Source organism: Monopterus albus, unplaced genomic scaffold (assembly GCF_001952655.1).
Source record: "Monopterus albus unplaced genomic scaffold, M_albus_1.0 scaffold168.1, whole genome shotgun sequence".
In the NCBI taxonomy this organism is placed as follows: Eukaryota; Metazoa; Chordata; class Actinopteri; order Synbranchiformes; family Synbranchidae; genus Monopterus; species Monopterus albus.
Genome location: NW_018128048.1, coordinates 11,586 through 34,048, shown reverse-complemented (window position 1 = coordinate 34,048; position 22,463 = coordinate 11,586). Strand labels below are relative to the sequence as shown.

Sequence of the window (22,463 nt, the reverse complement as noted above, 5' to 3'; positions counted from 1 at the left end):
TTTATTATTTGGATCAATCAAGATTGGAGTTGAGCTAACAACAGGACTAAGACCTTGATTTTACTTTAAGTTACTTGTGCTGCGACACAATAAGGAAAAGCAAACCCTCTACTACCAGTACTTTATGACCCAGTTGCATAGGACAACCAACCAAAACCCATGCCCTTAAATGGGAAATATCCCATAAAGTCATGGGATAAATTATTATAACAAAAATTTTCATTCATACCTTGCAAATATTATTTAATTATTGACTCACATGGTTGCTCAGGTGGGAACTTCATTTCACAGTAAACATTATTAATGGGTAATGCTTAGTTTTGTAGCAGTAATCCAAAGGTATTAAAGGTCCTGGCTCATTTCCCAGCACTGCCGTTATCTGTGTTGTCGAGATCCTCCTCATACAGTAAAAAATAAGTCAGATGGTTTTATGAGCTAATTTGTCAAAAGCTAGGAGCAGGCTAATTAAATGTCTGCCTGTGTTACAGACTGGTCCTGTCCAGCACACACTCAATACGTGCTGTGACAGGCCACTGCTTTCATAACCCTAAATACAAATGACTGGCAAGAGATCATTCAAAAAATTAGCATATGTATATTTTCACTGCTGAAGACCGTCTCCCATGTCTTCTGTCGTCCTCTATTTCTTCCTTTCTTCCATTTTTCTCCCTGCCTGCCCTCCCAGGTCCGATGGTGTGGTACCAGAAGTTTGAGTATGCAGTAGGCCACTGGCTACAGAAGACAGCAGAGCATGTATTTGGCTCTGTACTGTGCAGCCCAGGATGTTTCAGTCTGTTTAGAGGGTCTGCCTTGATGGATGACAATGTTTTAAAAAGATACACAACAACTTCAACCAGAGCTGCTGAATATGTGCAGTATGACCAAGGTTGGCGCACACAGATGTTTCACCTCTCCTAGTTTTGTCTCTTTGCCTTTGTTCTTTGACTACTCACATCCATTTCACACATCTCTTCTTTGCCTTGTTGGTCCACATACACATTTCTAGGGGAGGACCGCTGGCTGTGTACTTTGTTACTGCAGGAAGGCTGGCGTGTCGAATACAACGCTGCATCAGATGCATACACCAACTCACCACAGGAGTTCAAGGAGTTTTACAACCAGAGGAGACGATGGGGACCCTCTACACTGGCCAATACACTGGACCTCCTGCACAAGTCACTACTATTTATAGTTATATAATAGTGGGGTTTTCACTCCATGGGCAGTTGATTCTTAATTTAAGAGACTGAAAAAAAAAATCTAAATCTATGATCTTTAATTTTGATTCTAATTTCTAGTGTCAACCTATACTTGAACATTTTACTGATAATTAACTCTTATATTTCTGACTTCTGAATTGCAGTGGTGGCGAGACTGTGAAGAGAAACTCGTCCATCTCCAGGCTTTACATCTTCTACCAGATGTTTACAGTTGGTTCCTCAATCCTGGGACCAGCCTCTGTGACTCTCATGATAGCAGGTACAGCAGGTCCAGGTTCATATTAGTTGTGGTCATTTGATGACTGTAGCAGTGTAAACACTGGCTTCTCTTCTGTGTCCCTACATCTCTCATTAACTGTTTCACCTCATCATAATTTTTAGTAAGTCACTAAGACTGAATACTTCAATCAGCTCTGTCTCTTTCTGCATTTAAATGAACTTAATAGCTAGAAACAAATTTTGATTTATTACTCAGTGTAGCTGTTAATAAACAAGTTTCTGCTTATTAAATTTGTTCAACCTTAGCAAGATTTTCTCTGAAACCTGTGAATTAGTCTCATCAACTTCACTACCAAACACGGCAGTCATGCTGACTCAATGAAGCATTAAATGGAGTTTATGACATTGACATTTGAATTACTTGAGTCACTAAACAAATTCCAGTAGGAAATGTCAACCTTGTCCCTCAGCAGCTATGGTGTCCTGTCTTCTATTTCAAAACTGCTACTGTAAAATAAGTTACACAATCACTAGTTGAGTGATTGGTTTCAAAGGGCATCACACACTTTATTTTCTTGTTTAGGGTCCAGGGTCTTATCATGAACAAACAAAATGCATTGAAATCTCCATTGGCTCCTATGCACTGCGTGATAATTTATGCAGGTACATTGCACATTAGACAGGTTTAATAAAATCTTTGCATCTGACTGTACATGCCAAAATGTGCAATAAATGCATATGCAGTAGAGTTACACACACTTATTGTAATACTTGTCACAATTTTATGATCAGAATTCTCACACAGCCAATCATTGGTTATCTGTTTCAATGGAATGAATGGACTGGCATATAGTATATGAAGACTAAAACTAGTTTTGATAAAATAGGCACATGCTTGCTTAAATCACAACAGACTTCAGAACAAATTGCAACGGTGACTGCTGGAAACCTGTAGCCATCATTTTCTGTAATAATCCCTTCATCCAAGTCCATCTACCTGCATCCCCCACCCTCCTTTTCCTGACAGGTGCTTTCCAGTTTGTCTTCGGCCTCTCTGGAACAAATTCCATCATTGTCGCCAGCGTTCCTCCCGTCTTCTACATCATCGTCTGTTTTATAGCCAAGACTAATAACCAAATAACCATCGCTGGCATTATGAGTGTTCTGTATGCATTCCTCATGACCGCATCTTTCTTTTCCATCATTGGTGGGTAAAAACTCAGTTTTTGGTTGTTGTTTTTTTTTGGCAAATGTAACTTAAATGCACATATACACAACACCTTCCTTTTTAGGTGACATGGTGATTCAGGGCACCTTCCTGACCCCTACTGGCTTGTTTTTGGTTTCTATGACAATCATGTACTTCATTACAGCGTTACTACACCCAGAGGAGTTTGGTAGGATTACTTTACATTACTCTAAATATTATTTCCCACATTTTTCTGTTACGTTGATAGCTTCGTCATCTTATCTTAGTTTTATGCTACATTATTTTCTTCTACAGGGTTGATTATCTATGGTCTGATGTATTTCATCTGTATCCCCAGTGGATACCTCCTACTCACCATCTACTCCCTGGTTAACATGAACAATGTGTCCTGGGGCACAAGGGAATCCAACAAGTAATGCACTGATACTCAGCAGATGGATTAGTAACACTTTTGGATGCCAACAGTCATTTTTATTATTGTTTCATCTTTTAATTATTTCACTTTTAATTCATGATGTTATGAGAGAGGCAGCTAATCCTGATAATTGTCATAAATGTATGAATTCCATTATATGTTTATTATTGAGGTCATAGTTAAAGGTGGTGTTGTACTGGATTATGTTTAGAGGTGTCTCTATATTTTTGTCCTCCCCAGCTACATATACAGTATGAGAGGGTCAGAATGTTAGGAACACCTAATAAAGTGGCACACAAACACATCCCTGAGGAGCAGCATGCTAATTATATTATCCATCCATTCATTATCTGTACCACTTAACCTGAAGGGGGTTGTTGGGGGGCTGGACCCAAACCCAGCTGACACTGCCAATTTAAGTTTCATAATGGGAGCAGGGTGTTAAACAAATATTCACATATCCAACACAGATCTGAAGGTAACAGGGAATAAATTTTTCATTTATGCCAATTTGGATCCCCAATAATCACTCACAGTATGTTTCTGTGTTTTATGTGTGTATGTTTTATTTATTTTTTTTGACCATACATCCTTCCTTGTTTCTGGCAGAGGAGAAGGAGTAGTGAAGAAGAACCATAATACTGTGTGTGACAGAACATGTAAACTGTGCTGCTGGGACATGAAGATACAGGTACTGTTGGCAAACAATTACTGACAAGCCATCCCAGCGGATGAACAGATGGACGCATATAATTATTTTATTCTGTTGCTTTACAGGTAACGCAGGAAACAGAGAATCTGATGCTTCAACAGATCACAGGCCAGATTGCACAGCAAGCCCCTCCCCCTCAAAACACCAACCAGGAAATGACTCAAAAGCCAGCCTCACAGACGCAGCCTCAAGCTAAACCCAGTACCATCAAAGTAGTTCCTGATGAAGCTAAGGAACATCCTAGTGAGAAACCAAAGAGGAAGTCAGCAAAAGGCAGTGACACTGCTTCCACTGACAGGTATTTATCTTTCTCTCTTGTGTTTATTGTGAATCCATCTTAGAAGGACTACATATTTGAGCCACTGTCAGAAACCTGTTTTGCTGTTAATAAGCTGCTTTGGTCAAAACTGTTAAGTGACATTTTAACACAAAATCACCTCTACTACTGATGTTAAACATAATACAGAACCATTCAAGTCTCAAACTGAGGACATCTGTTTCTTATTCCTCACTGATAAAACTATGCATGCACTGAAACTATGAAATCCATATAATTGAAAATTCACCAAAATGTATGTGTGCGCGTGCCCAGTGATGACAGTGATGAAAATGAGACTGTATCCCTGAGTGCATCCAGCGATATCGATAATAACTTTATGATTGATGACCTAGTGGAACCAGAGGAGCTACCTGTCAGTGGTAAGAAGCACTATAACTGCGCATTTGTTCTAAATACAGCATTCTGCAATTCACTGTGTAGAAAACAATATGAATGGAATACTATAATGGCATTACTGATGTGTGTTTATGTAGACTGGGTGACACCAGTGAAAGAAGAGTTTTTGAAAAAGTTAACTTATGCCAACATGAAGAGGAATCTACAAGAACAAATACGGTAAATAATTAACACTACACAAAAGAAATGCACATTTGTATGTACTTAATCACCCAGCTTTTGTCACAATATCTACAAAAGCTGTGGTAATACTTGCATTTAAAAAAAACCCCACTGAATACAAAATAATCAACTAGTTTATATCAATTTCTATGCATGTCTGTACTTGTCATTACTAGCGTTAAAATATGAGCTTTAGACAAGCTTGTTATTCACTATAAGGTGTGTGTGTGTATGTGTACAAGCATCAATTACAAGAAACTTTGCGCTTGTGTGTTGTTCATTTTATATTTGTTGTGTCTGAAGTAGCTCTGAAAACACAGAAAGTTATATCACTTAGAACGGCATACTGGAATTGCAATTGCAAATTTACAGTTACAGTAATTGCTGTTCTTCTCTCCTCAGATACACACTCCGGAACAAAAATCATGATGACGTGTGTGAAGATTTGGTCTTAATGTTAACAGACACTCTTAATGGACAGTTGAGTGGATTGGGGCCTGAAGATGTTCTGTCAGAAAGCCAGCTGGACGAGTTAGAAGATGCACTATCAGCGCAGGTGATGACAACTGGTTAAATATACTAGGTCAATAATGCATTGTTGGCAGTTTGGCAGCTAGTTTAGCTTATATTTATTTTAATTCTGTAAAATGTACTCATTTATTACATCACATTCGACTGCTTCTATTTCCAAGGCTTCAAATTTTATGAAAACCAAAGTTAAAACCTACTGTGCTAGTGATTAAAACACTAATATTGATTTTGTTTATCCCCCAGGCTCGACGTATCCTCAAGACCAATCAGATGATGAGATTAGAGAAGAGAGTGACGACAGCAATCAAGAAAACAGTCATCGCCCCACAAGTGCAGAAACTAGATAATGTAAGATGCAGATTCAGACCTTGGTCTGCGAGAAGCAAATGCTGTGCAGGAGGAGCAAACTATAATGCTGAACATCTTTTTCTGTACAGTTAAACAACATACAGTAAATATGTCACTAAAAATGTTTTGCTACAACAGTACTTTACACCTGATCCGAGGGTATGATGACAATGCCAGGTCTTATACTGGGTAACCTTCCGTTTAAATGATTACAGTAATTAAGGTAAATCCAAAAAAATTACCACTCTGAAATATTATTGAAGGATCATGACTGTTTGGCCTCGGGAAGATAAAAATTAACATTTATAAAACAGAGCTAATAAACTGAACAAGTGACCCATTTACAGAAAAAAAAGCAAGTGAAGTTAGCAAACCTGGAGTCTCACTTAAGTTTTCCACCAGCACTATGAATGTTTGTTTGGTGCATTCAATAAAGAGGAAAGATACAGTAGATGAAGACCAGATCATACACTATGACCAATTAATGCAAAACACCGGGTCATTCCACTGTAGTTCCTTTTTCTCTTAATTTAAATAAAGTCAGAAATTTACTAGTGTGTATAAATCCTGTGTTTTAAGGGTGAGCACAAATTCTGGAACAAGGTAATCGAAGACTACTTGAAGCCTATCAAGGAAACTGAAGCGCATAAGGAGGTGGTCATCAGAGAACTAAAGTCGCTGCGTAACAAGGTCAGATGTCTGCATCTAGTGCTTGTACAAGTGTGTGCCTGGTTTTTGTGTTTGGATTACTTTACTACTTTTGCCCACTAACATTAACATTTCATTAGTGAATTCTCCTTCCACCCCACAGGCTGTCTTCCTGTATTTCATCATCAATGTGCTGTGGGTGGTAGCTACCTTCTTCCTGCAGGCGATTGGAAGTGATGTCATCAGCATCCAGATACCCAAATACTTCCCCAATGGAACTCTATCTGATGAATATCTCAAGGTCTGGGCAGACAAACACTCTTAGACTACGTTCACATTACCTGTTGAAGTGAGCAAAATCTGACTTTTGTCCCTCCGAGTGACTCAGATCTGATCTTTCCATAGATGTGTGAATGGAGATGCACATAACTGTTTAATCATTAGCCAACAATAAGAATTCCAACCAATTATGACTATCATTTAAACAGCTTTTAAATATTATGTGTTTGCTGAAAAATAGGCTATAGGGCCTACATATCAATCAACTCATGTGGGCGCACGGTAAAAAACTAATCAGACACGTTTTCCCAGCCTGACCACTCCAGCAGGAGCTATCTGCATCCCTGGGACATCGGTGGCATCTGAGTGGGTATTCTCCATTGCGGGTCTTGCAGTAAACAGACTGTGCACCAGACTATATCCCAGCATGTTGACATGTTGCTGTTTCTGAACAAAAACCAGCAGGCATTTTGGTTTGTTGGAAGTTCTTGATTATTAAGCCAAGAGTGGAGGAGGTTTAGTTACAGCTCTCTCGGTGCTGAAAAATTAATTTCTTATTTTATTAATGTTTACACCTTAAAAATCTGACTACTATTTGCTGTTTATTTCCACAAGGAGATCTAGGCTACTTGTCTTACTCCGTTCACAGTTCAGCAGTTGTGTGATGTGACGCCGTGTTCTGTTCTATTGTTGTCTACATCACTATTTGCACATGAACAAATAAACCCCTTACTACAAAAAAAGTTGTAGCCTATTGTTGTTTAATGGGTAACAGACACTTATCTTATTCCAAATGGTGCATTTTAATCTTGCCAGTTGAGTGTTAGCTATCAGTCAGAAAAAAATTTGAAAATGTGCGTCCCTGTGTGTGAACAAACTAAATCTAAGATCAGATCTGGGCCACTTCCATAGATCCAATTCATATCCGATCTCTGACCATGCTAGCGCTGTGAGAACGTCAGATCAGCATTCAGGTGGTCTCCCTGCTCTGCATACATCACCTGTTGTCATCATTCAGTGTCGGCCCCTCACAGACAAAGCCAAAACTGAGGGAACATATTGCAGCACAGCAGCTTTTGAGGACATTGTGAGATTTGACCATTGCACCAACGATGCTGTTGTTCTTATTCTTGTACTCATGGCAGTTTAGGAACTCAGCGGTTTCACACTGGTGCCAGATACATTTCACTTACAAACATAAATCATCAACACAAATACTATCGGATCTGACAAAAAAAAAAAAGGCCTGTAGTGTGAAAACAGTCTTAGAAACATGCAGCACATACATTTAGAGAAGGACTCATATTTTTGGATGTCAGTACTGCTGTGACTCTGGCTAAAACTTATCACCACTTCTGTCGATTTTTATTGACAGGTGGAGCCTCTCAGTTTGATGTTCCTGTTGTCTTTTGCTATTCTTCTCATTATCCAGTTTCTGGCCATGCTATATCACAGGTACACACACAAACACACGAGTAACGCATCTAATTCTCAACATGTCACATTCTCTTTTGGCTTTTACTACAGCTCTAAAACCAAGTAGGAGTCTTCCTAACATACCTACCTTTGCCACCATGAGCAGGAAAATATTTATTACATTCCTGCCTTCATGCAGAGTTATAATGGCATACTATGGTATATTTATTTCTTGATTCTCGTATATTTTCTACTCATGTTTCATCTTGGTGCCTCTCTACAGGGTCTACACTCTGATCCATGTGGTGTCGTACCGCGGCACAGAGAAAGACTACAAACAGAGAGACGAAGTAAGTAACAACACCATACGCACACACGTTTGTTTTTCATTTGAAATTCTTGCCAGGTACAAGACTTTGCAGAAGCTTGATTATATTAAGGAATGATGCCGCTCAGGCCCCTAAACATAACATTGTTGAAGAAAGAACCAAACTGCCAACAGATTTTTCATAAAAACAAGATAGTAAAGCAGAAGTATACACAACCCTGAACTTCACTAACAGCTAGTTCAGACACAGTGAAGTGGCTTTGCAACAACATGTGTGGTATTATATGGATGGAAATAGTTGCAAGCAAAGTAGGTTACACGTTAGTCTTGACTAGCGCCAGAATAATTCTGCTTTTACAGCATTAATTTACATTTAATAAATGTGTAGTAAATTCTGGCAAGGCGCCATCCATAAAATTAAATGAGCAACAGGAGGCCCCAAACAGAACAACACCAAACATAACAGGTGGCTCCATATACACACAGTGTTCCTTAGTGAGAAGCCTTTAAAGCCAATTATTTAACATATACATAGGACAAGGAAACAAGAAAAGAAAAGGAGGGACAATATCCGAACTACCAGGCATGTATATACAGTATCTAGATTAAAAGCAGACGCAAGTCACACACAGTCTAACAAAAATGTTAGTAACAATAAATAAATGTGAAATTGGAGGGTTAATTTGAATGTGAACTATAACCCTGATTCTATCACTCAGATCTCATACTTAAGTAAAAAAATAGGCTACCTGTACCACAATGTAAAAATACTCTGTTACAAGTAAAAGGTCCTGAATGCAAAATGTTACATAAATGAAAGTACATAGTAAAAGTATTAGCACCAGAATAGCCAAAGCACCCAAAGTTCTCATTCTGCTGATTAGCACATTTCACAGTGTACATTATACTACTGGATCATAATTATTGATGCATTATTGTGTTCCTCATTTTAATGTTGCAGATGATAAAAGGTGAAGGATAGCCTACCAGGGATTAATAAAAGCTTATGATTATACTGTATTGTTTTATTAACCAAATTCTTAAGCAATTAAAGTTATTAAATAATGCATTTGCCTATAAAATGTAATGAAGTTGAAGTATGAAGAAAATTTAAATACTCAAGAAAAGTACTTAAGTAGCCTATTCGTGTAAATGTAGTTTCCTCCACTGAAAAATACAGTCAGCCCCAGGTGGGGGTGTATTTGAGTCACCTGTCCTCCATGATGGCGTCCAGATAAGCACGTCACTTTCCACTGTGATAAATCCTGAGTATCAAAGTTTTTGCTGTCATGTGCTGCGACTTCGTCCTCTCTGCATCCGGTCCAGTTTCGGGATAGCTCGGCCTCTCGTTTCTCCTCAGTCGGTTATTTTGAGCGTTTTGATTATTTTAACCAGCTAATGTTAGTGTAGCTTCGTAATCTCACTAAATGACATAGATAATGTCAATAGGCTGCTGGAAAACTTTCTAACTACCAGTTTATTCCATCTTAAAGACCTTGTAAACTTGATAGCATTTAAATGGAGTGGAAAAGGCCTCCCTTAACAATTTTTTGCGGAGTCCTGACCGCACAGTTGTCGTGGCGTGAAGTCACCAATCAAATCATTGGCAAGTTTCACCTGCGTTTCCTCTCCACAGTGCAATAACACCTGTCACCGCACGGACACTGACATTTACCATATATTGACGACAGAGGGCGCTGTTTCACTGTTTAATAAGCTCAAAGGAAACGCAGGGATCGATTTGGTTGAAAAATAAAAATGAACTGTTGAAGGTTTGACAATAGGGAGTGACCCTGAACGTACAAAATTAATAAAATATTGTAATACCTCAGCTCAATCTTCTGTAAATTGAGCAGCTTTTCAAACGGTTTTGACTCAAAATTTTGGAATATCTGTTAACTGTCTAAATTTGTGATAAGAACAAAAACTAGAACCAACAAACATGGCCACAGAAAAATAGAAACACCCTCATTCTTTTAACAATATATAAAGTCTGTTCACTTACTCATATATATGTATGTATATACACATACAATTTTTTTTTTTTTTTTTTTTTTTTTTGTAACAGGAGGACGATGATGATGGCTTGACTCTAGAGAACCGCAATGGACTTGTCATTACCAGTGATGACCTGTAATCAGCAACAATCAACTGTAACCAGAGAAAACCAACACCCAGCACACACTGGCACTGTCAGACGCAGTAGTCAGCAGGTGTCTCACCGTATTTCTCTTCCACTGAGGAAGTGAATCGAATACTTTTTTCCAGCAACACATATGCACATTTTAATGATCAAACAGCAGAGACTGTAGCCTGCCAGACAGGCTTTCAAAAAAGGAAATGTCTTAATTTAGATGTCAGGAAATAATCTAGTCTACAGATGTTCTGCAGAGGCTGTTTTGCCTTCTGGCTACTGACAGTTGACTGTAGTCCAGCTGAGGATGCACAGTGTCAAAAGGGAAATAAGTTATAACAGATCCAATATCTTTGTTTGACCATTTAAATTAGGAAATGATTTGACATGAGTTCAGGTTTTTTATGATAGGACCTCAGGTAGGACTGTTTTAATGATCATGTGTTTTATTTCAATACATTTGCTCTTGACATTTGTATTTATTGTTTTGGCATATGGCTGAACGTATCAGTTCTACTGGCTAAGTGAACATGTCGGTTGAGACTGCACAACCCATTACACATTAAGAGGGTTGAAAGTAAACATTAAAAAAAAAATCCTTGTAGTAGATACATTTTAAAGAATTGTCAGTGTTTTCAGGGAATCTGTTAGCGATTTTTTTTTTCATGTTTTCATCACAATCAGTTTACTATAAATTGCAACAATGGACTTTGTCTGGATAAAGCAAATCAATGTCTTATGTTCAAAAAAGTTTATCTGAGCTCATTAATTCAGGATTTTAAAATGAGTATTTTATTGAAAAGTATTTTGACTAGATTAATAAACATGATTTTCACATTCTTTATTGTTGAGACTGCAGAAATGTGTTTATTCAACTATGGTCAAAAAGGCAGCTGAACAGTAATAAAACCAAACTGAAAATTTATAACTTGTTACTTTTAGTAATTATATGTTCTATAAAAGACACCAATTCAAAGCATGCACACATTTCCTGAATTTTCATACAGGTGTATGCATATCTAATCTTACCTGGTATGTGGGGTGGTAGGCGAGGAAGGTTTGACTGCAGTGCACCAAAATACAATTTGCCTGCAGTGACGGGGTGTATAGGCTACTGGCATTTAGTGAGACAGGAAAATGAAATGGGATTAATTGGGCGGGTAGTGACTTGTATCCAAAACCTTATTAAAATCTGTTCTGTGCTTTAGGTGTGGTATACTGGCAAAACTAACACAGCAGGTTACATTAACTGAACTGCTAGTGATCCATTCATGCATTCATGACTCTATCTTCTTAAAGGCCAGCTAAAGGTGTAAGGCTCCCTAAAGCAGTAACACTGAAATTTATACACTGATTTGATACTCCTTTAAAAGAACAAAAACAGCCAGAGTTGACCTTTTTTAATGACTCATTCAAATGAATGGAACCACATTAAACAGAGGCAATTGCAAAGCAATCATCCAATATATGTTTGGGGAGGGAGGTTTCAGCTGATGGTGAGGCAGCAATCTGACACCGAGCATGTGTAAAGATCAACACCCATGTCATCACTTTTTTCTGTGGGTGCAGAGCACAAACGGTACAATGCACACTCAGAGTTGTCTAGTCATGCGACAATCTGCATGTTTACAAGCTGGCCTTCTATTCTGGACATATGCTCAAGTCGGTCCGCTGCCATTGTTCCCCAAATGCCCAGTATGTAAAAAGCAACACTTTACCTGAAACTCAATGGATGATGTGTTCAAACTTCCATCACATAATGCAAATGTTTACAATAGGTTGAATAGCCTGTTTGATGCCATTTAAGACATGACAAATTATGTAAGAAATATATGTAGCAAAATTTCAGCTGTTCAGAACATCATTTCACGATCTGCGTCACCTAAAAGCAGCACATATCGGCATTACAAAATGGCTGCCGGTGGTACTGTGACAATCTTCTGTACACGGAAAGTGTGATGTTCTACCCCTCAGAAATGGCTACTAGGAAATAAAACATTTTATCAGATAACTCGTTTTGTTTACTTTATATTAATAAATCTGTAATTAATGTGTGTATCAAACTTATAAACACTTGACAGCTTGTATCGTGATGGAGGTTTCCACCAGTCATCCATCGAGCCCTCTCACCGACACCCAGTAAAGACTACTGCTAGCCCATGAGTGGCAGTCTGTCCTATCAGTTCACAGGTCTGCACTTCAGTAATCAAAAGCTTGGCTGAAGCTGCGTTTGTGTCCTCCTCTGTTGTTGCTATGGCCACCACTGCTGTTCCGGAACCCGTTACCATGGCCACGGTTTCCCCCAAAATTCCGTCCCCTTCCACCTCTGAACCCTCCTCCTCTGTCACTACGGTTACCACTGCCAAAGCCTCTGTCACCACGGTTACTGAGCTGTTTCTCCTCCAGCTCTGGGAGCTCTGTGGCAACAGTCAGCTGCCAGCGGCGGCCGTCCTTCCAGTTCTCCTGTTTAAGGATAAAACAGGATGAAAGGATATTAGCTGAAACATTGTCAAAATATTTATTTTACATTGGCTTATTCATTTTCTCCTATTTAATCTTGAACACAATTAACAGTGCACTGCATATCTTGAACAGATGGGAGCTTTCACTGTTGTTCTCACCTGAATCTCCTTGACTTTGTCAGCTGGGACATCAAAACAAACTCCCTGTTAGACACACAATGAGGGTGAGACGGTGAGTGTTTTTCTTCCTCTTCCTTTCCGAAAAGTCAGCCCATGTGCCTGCTGGGCTCTCAAGATAAGAACCCAAACAGCTTTTACACATTTGTCTATTGTTAACAGATGTTTTGCTGTTTACTTGCTGAGAATAATTATCTCTGTTTTTACTGTGTGGCTGGAGTAGATAGATTCACGTGAACTCAAAAAATACCATTTTTATGAAGAATTTCACAGGGTTATATTTTACATTTGATTTATTAATGGCTTTCTCATTTACTTTTCATTTTTATGTTGTACTCTGTTGGGCCTGTTTTTGTCAAATCACTAATATTAACTATTAAGAATGCTCACTGGCTATCATTTGGGTCGAGCACTTTGTAGCCCCTGTCCCTGCTCTCACTTCCAAACTGAACTCATCCTGGCACAAAGATGTCTCTAAAGTCTTTGCTCAAATGTCACACACATCAGCCGCACTGACACACAGCATAAGCCAGAACTGAAAAAAGTCAGTGTAAGGTCACGTTCTGACTGAGTTTCAAAGGTGTGAAAAAAAACGCAGCCCTCTCCATTCATCTTTATAGGGGACTATAAAGATGAATGCTAGCACCAGCACCACAGTGAGCTCCGGCAAAACAATGCAACCCTGGGTGAAGATAAAGTTGGATCTAGTTCAACTTTCACCACACCAAATGGTGACATCATCCAGCAAAGGTGCTGCTTTGATCAATCATGTATGGGGGACGATTGGCAGCATACATTCTCTATTATATTCTTTTATTATATTGCTGCATTTGTTGCTGCCTAAAGTGTCCTAGATTTTGTGTTACTTATTTGTTACATGCATAATTGCACAATGACTCTGCTGCACATGCGGCTCCCATGCACCATACATTCTGTTATATTCTTATATTTTTTTATTATATTGCTGCATCTGTTGCTGCTTAAAGTGTCTTAGATTTTCTGTTATTTATTTATCTACTTTATATTTTTGTGGCATTCATGTGGACGGCAAAGTAAGAATTTCATTGTACAGGGAAACACGTTTCCTAACTGTGCATATGACAAAATAAACACTTTGAACTTTGAATGTGGACGCCCACGGGAAGAAAAGTTTTGTTTACTTTGTTAGCATGACCATTCACTGCTAATCACTGCTGAATTTGGGTCACAGTTAACACACCATAATGACATGCCAGACATTTTCATTAGTACTGGATGATAAACTGTTTTTTTATTAACCAGTGCTGGCACACTGGTGGTAGAATTGGTGCTATGGTAGAGTAGGCTATGTTAGCAGCATGGCTATCCAAAACACAACGGAAACTCACAGGCTGTAAACGTGAATGAAGCCACTCACATCAGCTCGTCACAACGTGGCCGTATCATACATGCCTACAACACCCTGCAACCCCTCATCCCCCCGAGCTGTAACACAGCAGGGAGTTACATTCTACCGGATTCAGTCTGAATGCTCGATAATGCTCAGATTTCTCTAGATGTATGTTCACGCCAGCAGAATCTCACAAGTCCATGTTTGTGTGTGTACATACTGTTCTGTCTTTGAGGAAGGTCATCCTGTGAATGTGGTTCTCGATCTGTTCTCCAAGATGTTCTTTGATGGTCCTCCAGGCATAACCCAGATTATGCATCTCCTGAGAACACACCAACTGCATGGTGGTGTAACCCTGGAATTGCAACCCAGAAGTAGTAGTTAGGTTGAAGCAGGGTTACACATCACCTACAGGGCAGAGCTGCTGCTACTCATAACTGCAAACTTACAGCATCAGAGTTGAGCAATGACCTCTGCTCTAAACTTGTGGCTCCTGAAATATGGGCAAGGGCAGCAGCTAGTGCGTCAACAGCTCCCCTCTCCTCGATCAGCTTCTCAGCTGACGCTCTGAAGTACCCAATAGCTGTGACTGGAACAGAGTCCAGAAACCTGGACACAGTAAGGAAACAAGATCATAATCTGTTAATTTCTTGCTGTCCAGAAATTAGTTTAGAAGGTTTTGGGAACAGACCGTTTAAAATCTTAGTAACCACTAGGCCACTAATTTACCCAAGTAATAACAGTGGTCCTCATTATTAACCAAATTATGATGAAGTGAAGGGGCTCCACTGTTTTAAATTGTAATCAATCCTTTCACAGTTCCAAATCACAGTTCACTTGGTTCCACCTGTCGTCTCATATTCCCAGAGTTACCCACCTGACAGCATCTTTGCTTGATGACTTGATGATTTCATTGGCAGTGGGAACGCCAACTCGTCTGAATGTAATACCCTGGACAAACAAAATGTTTTTCAGTTTAATCACCAATATAGAATCATCTGCACTAGAGTTGCACAGATTACATATAATGTCCAAAGGCACAATAAAATGTGTTTTTCCTTCCTTCTCCTGTCCTTTCCAACACTATGTGTGGCATAGATGTCACTGAAAGCACAGTTTCTTTTTTTTAGGTTTTGGCACAACTGCGCAAACTATGACTGATCCTGTCACTTTTCTTTCCCCATGTTCTTCTTCAGCCAAATTTAAAAGGGCACGTACTGCTTTATTTTCTACATAACGCAGCTGGTCCTCTTCTTTCCTCTGGTAGAAACAGATGCAGACTCCAGTCCTGCCTGCTCGTCCCGTTCGCCCCGAACGATGGATGTACGACTCCACATCCTGACACCAACCACAGAGACAGCAACATTTGCAGAAAAAGTACAACATCTATATAGCAAAAATATGAATGCAAAGATATATTCAAGTTATAAAATTCATTCCTATTAGTGGCAAACTCATCACACCTTGGGTGGAGAACACTGCACCACCAGGTCAACTTCGGGAATGTCTAACCCACGGGCTGCTACATTGGTGGCAACCAGAACCTCAAAGGCCCCATTCCTGAAGCCCTTCAGCGTCAGCTCTCTCCGTTTCTGTGGAATGTCACCATGAAGGGACTGGGCACTCTGAAAAGAAAAGAAAATAACTTACTATGGTGGTCTTACTGTATTGCTTTATACAGTAATTGCAATTAAAATGTAAAAAGTATTTGCATGTTTTTATGTGTGTTTACCTGCTTAATGGATGCATTCATGGAGAGTTTGTTGGCCTCTTTCTTTGTCTCACAGAATACGATGGTTCGGCCATGGCTGCCGCTGTAAACCTGGATCACATCACCTATCACGGCTGCACGCTGTGACCAGTGGCACGCGATGGCCAGATGCTACAGACGATAGGATAGAGGAAGGAAACAGAAGAGTCACAACTTCATTAATCCTGCTGGCACACTTCACTGTAATTCACTGGGGCTGACAATGCAAAATACAGGTTTTTGTTTTGTTTGTTTTTTTTTTTACACTGAAAATGCAATTTCTGGGAACTTTGAGAGATATAAGCCTAAGAATTTGAATTTCTGAAACACTTGTTAAGTTGCACCCATCACCTCTCTGACACACACCTCAACAGTAGTTGCAGTTTTCTGTGTTTTCTTGCCAATCAGGTCAACATGTTTGCAGCCTGGTTTCATGTATTTCTTGGCCACCTCATAGACCCAAGGGGGGCAGGTGGCTGAAAACAGCAGAGTCTGGGGTTTGGAGTCACTGTCTGAGGAAGAACACACACAGAGACATGTTGTTGTAACTGTAGGCAGAAAATACTTCGGACTTTCAAATACTCCACTATCGTTTTTTTAATCTTCATTTCCCTAATTTTACACACTTGAACACACTAACCCTATCATTTTATCTCATATATATAACTGTTCTTATAGGATGAAGCCAAAATTTCTGCAACCTGTGCTGCAAACCCCATGTCCAGCATTTGGTCTACTTCATCCAGAACAACATGTTTCACTTTGGAGAGGTCGAGTTTATGGTTTTGAATCTAAGCCTAAGAATTTGAATTTCTGAAACACTTGTTAAGTTGCACCCATCACCTCTCTGACACACACCTCAACAGTAGTTGCAGTTTTCTGTGTTTTCTTGCCAATCAGGTCAACATGTTTGCAGCCTGGTTTCATGTATTTCTTGGCCACCTCATAGACCCAAGGGGGGCAGGTGGCTGAAAACAGCAGAGTCTGGGGTTTGGAGTCACTGTCTGAGGAAGAACACACACAGAGACATGTTGTTGTAACTGTAGGCAGAAAATACTTCGGACTTTCAAATACTCCACTATCGTTTTTTTAATCTTCATTTCCCTAATTTTACACACTTGAACACACTAACCCTATCATTTTATCTCATATATATAACTCCCAAATGATTTTGAACACACTAAAACATGAGCACACACACACACTGCAGGAACTTTGTTTTTAGAACATTTCCACATAAATTCACAAACCAGATTTACTTTAATGGTAAATGGTCTTATACAGTGCCTTTCTGTGCACTGCAACACACAAAGTACTTTCACACTATTTGCCCATTCACCCATTTACACTCCCAAGTGCACACACACTCACTTTTACCTTTCTTATATGATGAAGCCAAAATTTCTTCAACCTGTTCTGCAAAACCCATGTCCAGCATTTGGTCTACTTCATCCACAACAACATATTTCACTTTGGAGAGGTCGAGTTTAGAGGTCGAGGTTTTGGATGTGGTCTTTGATGCGACCAGGGGTTCCAACCAGAATGTCAATACCATTACGAATGGCATTGACTAAATGGGATGAGATGAAGGAAGAGAATCCTTGTCAAAACTGATGTATAAATTAAGTTGTAAAAGTGTTTTCAAAACAGCACGTAGAAATCGCATTAGACAACAAATAAAAACATATCATAAGCTGTTATTTATAAGGTCCAAGTGCATTGTTATCTACTCTACAAGTAGGGTCATTGTTAACCCAAAAATTACTTCATAACAACAAATACTCAATGATCTGAGCTATTACTACTTCTTTAAAAGATGATGGTGGGTTTTGCACAAGACTTACTCTGGGGGTTGTATGAGCTGCCTCCATAGAAGCAGGCAATAGCCAGTCTTTTGGAGATGTCTTTGAAGTCCTTAGCGACCTGGATAGCCAACTCTCTGGTTGGAGTTAACACCAGGACCTACAAATCGAAAAGAGGCTCAATCGTACAAAAAAAAAAAAGAAAAAAAAAGCATACTCCAAGCGCACCCATCATGCTGGGACCCTGACTGATACTAATGTGAACATGTATGTGTACGCACCTGAGGAGCCCGGCCTCTGGTCATCTCCACTGAGTCCTTCTGGAGCTTCTCCACCAAAGGGATGGCAAAGGAAAAAGTCTTTCCTGTTCCTGTTCGGGCTTGTGCAATTACATCCTCTCCGTCATATACATGATTAAATGTCTTCACCTGAATATCAAACAGGTAGGTGACTCCCCGAGCTGAGAAAGAGAGTGAAGCGGAGAAGAAGAAAGTGGAACAACAGGACAGGGAGCAAGATGGAGGATCAATGATTTATTTAGCACAGCTCCGGAGACCACTGTGAACACTCTAGCCCCTTTTACCCTGCTCATTCAATGTGGGAGTTTTACACCAGTTTTAAGCCTCCCTGTTCTGTATAAATGATACAGTACTGGCGTGGGAGGTCAGTGTTGATCCTCCAAAATGAAGCAACAAATGGTGATATTTTTGATTTGTGCTAATTCAAATTCTTCAACATATTTGCCTAAAACTACACGCAGAGCACCACTTGCCAGTTTTGGACAGGCATCAGTACACATCTGGCTTCAAGCCACTGCAATTAAAACTATGGTATAATTACTATGGAAATGTTTACCTTCGAGTTTACTGATGGTGACCTGGGAGATCCCGAAGTTCGAGAAGGCCCCTTCCCTCTGCTCTGGCGTCTCATCCTAAACAAATAAACAAAGTTGATCTATACGAGTGTTTTCTTGCTCTACAGCTGGCTTTAAAGCGTCTATTAAAGAAAATGCAAAAAACATGGAAAAAAATGAAAAAAAACATAATAATCAAGGTTAATGTACTATAAACTTAACAAGCAAATTCAGTTAAATAGATTAATTTAAATTTACACAATTTGTAAAACTTTAAAATATTTGAAAACAAGCCGAGTTCTGAAATTTGTAGCTTTACAATTATTTTGTTTTCTTTCTTATTTTAAAAATACTTTAAAATATATTGTACTCTAGGCTTAAGATTACAGAATTTTCTATACAATGTAACAAAATGCAAAAATATATATCACCAAAATGTAAAACCTAAAAAACAAGATTTAGGCACTGCTTCTGTTGTGGTCACCTTGATTTCTCTTTAAGTAACAAACACACTTCGAAGATGCCAGAACAAAAGTTTGGACAACTCCAACAAAAACTGACAAAGAACAGTATTTAATTTGACTTATTTTAAGTTCTCCTGAGAGGAAAAACCATACACAATCAGTCTGCGATTCGTACCGTTTCTTTTTCATTGTCAGTGGCCGAGTCCTCACTTGACTGGGACGGTGTCTGAACAGGGGTGTTTGGGGTGGAAAGTCCATTGGTTGCTGCCTCTGCGATTACTTTCTTTTGCTTCTTCTTTTTTTTTTCTAAACCCCAAGACAAAAGTGGAGACAGAGTATAACCTTCTCTACCAGGGCAAAGCCAGAGAATATGCATTTACATTTATATTATCAAAATGCTGCCAACACCTCTACAACCTTTTCACTATATACCACAAAACAACTTGATGGTTAATAAACAGAGCTTTTCGGTCTATTTAGATCCAAGGAAAAGAAAATATTCCCAATTGGTAACTAAATATTGGTACCACCAACACAGCACTGACCTCTGTGTCTCCTTCAGTGTTCTTCTTAATCTTTTTCTTTGGTGTTTCAACATCATTACTGTTGCCATTCATGTCTGCGGCTTCATCTATTTGGCCATTCACTTGGTCCGCTGCCAGCTGGTCTTTTTTCTTTTTCTTCTTTGGTGCTGGAGGTTCACAGTCCTCCTTCTCCTCCTGGTCTTCCAGCTGCTTCTTCTTCTTCTGCTGCTGCTTCTTGCCCTCCTTGGGCTTTTTCTTTATTCAATTTTTAAGAGAAACAACAAAGGCAAATAGATTATTTTAAATGTTTGGTGTCAAGAACAGCAGTTGAAGCGTTTGCTAGTGACTGTGTGCCGCCCCAACCCTCTGAATAGACAGAGGGCTGACCCCAACCCTAAGCTGACTAGACAGCTTAGGTTGATTGGTGACTCTAAAATGCCCGTACAAGTGAGTGTGGGTGTGTGTGTGGTTGTCCGTCTCTAAGTGTTAGCCCTGTGATAGACTGGCAACCTGTCCAGGGTAGACCCCGCCTCTAGCCCAATGTCAGCAGTGATTGGCACCAGCCCCCCGTGACCTTATTCTTGAATAAGCGGTATAGATACCATGGTCAAGGTCAAGATGTGGACTTTGTTAATTTCTTGTAACTATTAGTATTATTACAACAATTTAGTGATCCTGGAATGGGCTAATAACTGAAGAACTGACAGAAATGAGGATCCTGTAGTGCAAGCTTGATAAGAATTAATAAAAATGCTTTGCCCTTTAATATTTTATGTAATTACACAACAAACCTACCTACCCAGAGGGAGTCTTGCTGTCTGTTTAAAAGATTTGTTCCACATCTAATATTGCACTGTATCTCTCAACTTGAATTTTTAAAATATTAATCTTCATAAGAAATCAGAAATTAAAGTATACTGTTTGCACAACCAAGAATAAATGTTTAATAAGTTAATAATTTATGTAAACAAGTGTGTACACATGAAGTGTATTGCTCTTGATCAACTAACTGAACATCCATCAAGACAAAATTAATCTACAAACCCATTTAGTCTTTATGGATTATTGGAATTGAACTTAGTTTTTTGCACAGGAAACTTGTAATGACTACTATGTAAAGAACACAGTTATTCATGAAAATAAAGGTTTGACAAAACAGTCCCAAATCAATGTAGACTTACTGTAAGTGGCACTTGGGAATGTTTTATGAAGGAATATAATCAACCGGCCATAATCACTATTAACAGCTAAACCAAAGTTATTTTTATAATATAAGAAAGAGAACAAAAACTAATAATAAAATAAAATAAATAAATGAATTAAAACATATAGCCAGGGGCTTATAATAAATCAAATCGTCCAATTGCAGACAAAAGACCTCGGGCTGTGTGTGTACATATATATATGCACGAACGCAATGGGCGCGACCTGATGACGTGTCAGACAGCTGGGCTCCTCAGCTGCTTTTATAACGATAAATATATGTGTGTGCACGGTATATCTGAAAGAAAAAGATGTGGAATTCTTGGTCAATAACTTTATCATTTTGGCAAAATATTATATTCGCAAATGTAAATGGAGTAAAAGGCAACCTCGTTTAGATGCGTTTAGGCATGAAATATCTGCATTTAAAAAATCCCTGGGCTACACGAGTGTTAAAGGAGACCGAGGTCTTTTGTCTGCAATTGGACGATTTGATTTATTATAAGCCCCTGGTTATATGTTTTCATTTATTCATTTATTTTATTATTATTTTTTTGTCCTCTCTCCCTCTCTCTCTTCAATTTATTACTTTGTTCTGTTCAGTTATTAAGGTGTGTGATTTGTTGCTGGGTTCTTAATGGGTTCTGTAGACAATTTTACTTACTTGCCTTGTATGTTTGTAAATATGATGTTCAATAAAAAAAAAAGAAAATGTGTGTGTACAGTATCTTCAAGGTTTTCACGTTAACAACCAGCAGATCCATGGCTTCTATAGTTCGGGTAGTAGCACATGGACATGACATAACAAGTTCTTGCTAGGCTAAGTGGCTGCGCTCACAATGTACGCTAACATTAACATAGCAGTGAATAACACTCGCTTTCTTAATCTGTAGATTATACCACTTGATTACACCATTTATATAATGTTTTAATATCGTTATACTGACTATATAAAGCCTGTCTTACGTTGGCTTGCTAACAGTTAGCCGGCCGATTAGCCGAGGTTTCAGACTAGCGTTAGCAAGCTCAAACACATGTTGTCAAATATGGAGTACCCGGGGCAGGACCACGAACAGGTTACAATGAGGTTTTAGGCTGTGCGAGGTAGCACGACGGCCACTGCTCACCTTTAGGGGTTCAGCTTCAGCGACAGTGTCCACATCTCCCTCCATGATATGATCTGTGTTTTCAAAGAAGATTTTTGATGGCATTTCACTCCCCCGATGGAAACCCTCAGCATAGAAACACAGGAAAACCTACGGACACGCGGAGAACGGCGCGCGCGGAAACGTGCTCAGGTTCTTCTTCTTCTTCTTCTTCTTCTTCTTCTTCTTCTTCTTCTTCTTCTTCTTCTTCTTCTTCTTCTTCTTCTTCTTCTTCTTCTTCCTATTCTTCCTCTTCTTCTGCTGCTGCTTCTTTTTTTAATGTTTTTTTTTAAACAACAGTGCAACTCAATACAAGTTTTTTAAGGACAAATTGTTGCAACAGATGTATAACAGTG

General features: G+C 39.1%; 2 protein-coding genes and 1 long non-coding RNA gene across 3 annotated transcripts in view; 2 read left to right on the top strand and 1 right to left on the bottom strand.

Annotated features, from left to right (window-relative positions):
- The window catches only part of chs1 (chitin synthase 1), a 34,156-nt gene extending 22,500 nt beyond the window's left edge, over positions 1-11,656 (top strand). Inside the window, exons 18-35 of the mRNA XM_020615661.1 lie at positions 686-886; positions 1,007-1,175; positions 1,364-1,479; positions 2,467-2,646; positions 2,732-2,836; positions 2,944-3,061; positions 3,323-3,333; positions 3,688-3,755; positions 3,842-4,074; positions 4,369-4,475; positions 4,590-4,671; positions 5,077-5,230; positions 5,449-5,553; positions 6,133-6,243; positions 6,365-6,502; positions 7,856-7,935; positions 8,180-8,246; positions 10,293-11,656. Coding sequence (XP_020471317.1) covers positions 686-886; positions 1,007-1,175; positions 1,364-1,479; positions 2,467-2,646; positions 2,732-2,836; positions 2,944-3,061; positions 3,323-3,333; positions 3,688-3,755; positions 3,842-4,074; positions 4,369-4,475; positions 4,590-4,671; positions 5,077-5,230; positions 5,449-5,553; positions 6,133-6,243; positions 6,365-6,502; positions 7,856-7,935; positions 8,180-8,246; positions 10,293-10,361 — 2,114 coding nt within the window. The 3' untranslated portion in view covers positions 10,362-11,656. The remainder of the gene's footprint in view (positions 1-685; positions 887-1,006; positions 1,176-1,363; positions 1,480-2,466; positions 2,647-2,731; positions 2,837-2,943; positions 3,062-3,322; positions 3,334-3,687; positions 3,756-3,841; positions 4,075-4,368; positions 4,476-4,589; positions 4,672-5,076; positions 5,231-5,448; positions 5,554-6,132; positions 6,244-6,364; positions 6,503-7,855; positions 7,936-8,179; positions 8,247-10,292) is intronic.
- Positions 11,657-11,743: 87 nt separating this feature from the next.
- ddx21 (DEAD (Asp-Glu-Ala-Asp) box helicase 21) lies at positions 11,744-22,254 on the bottom strand. Its single transcript, XM_020615666.1, is given in 17 exon segments — positions 11,744-12,821; positions 12,980-13,024; positions 14,587-14,721; positions 14,816-14,975; positions 15,244-15,317; positions 15,585-15,704; positions 15,830-15,991; positions 16,099-16,248; positions 16,975-17,120; positions 17,494-17,614; positions 17,616-17,686; positions 17,961-18,078; positions 18,200-18,378; positions 18,774-18,849; positions 19,411-19,539; positions 19,781-20,014; positions 22,090-22,254. Coding segments are annotated over 17 exon segments (2,268 nt in total). The 5' UTR covers positions 22,174-22,254; the 3' UTR covers positions 11,744-12,557.
- Positions 22,199-22,463, top strand: part of LOC109969030 (uncharacterized) — an 11,574-nt gene continuing 11,309 nt past the window's right edge. The window contains exon 1 of the long non-coding RNA XR_002276221.1: positions 22,199-22,260. This is a non-coding gene — a long non-coding RNA (uncharacterized LOC109969030). The remainder of the gene's footprint in view (positions 22,261-22,463) is intronic.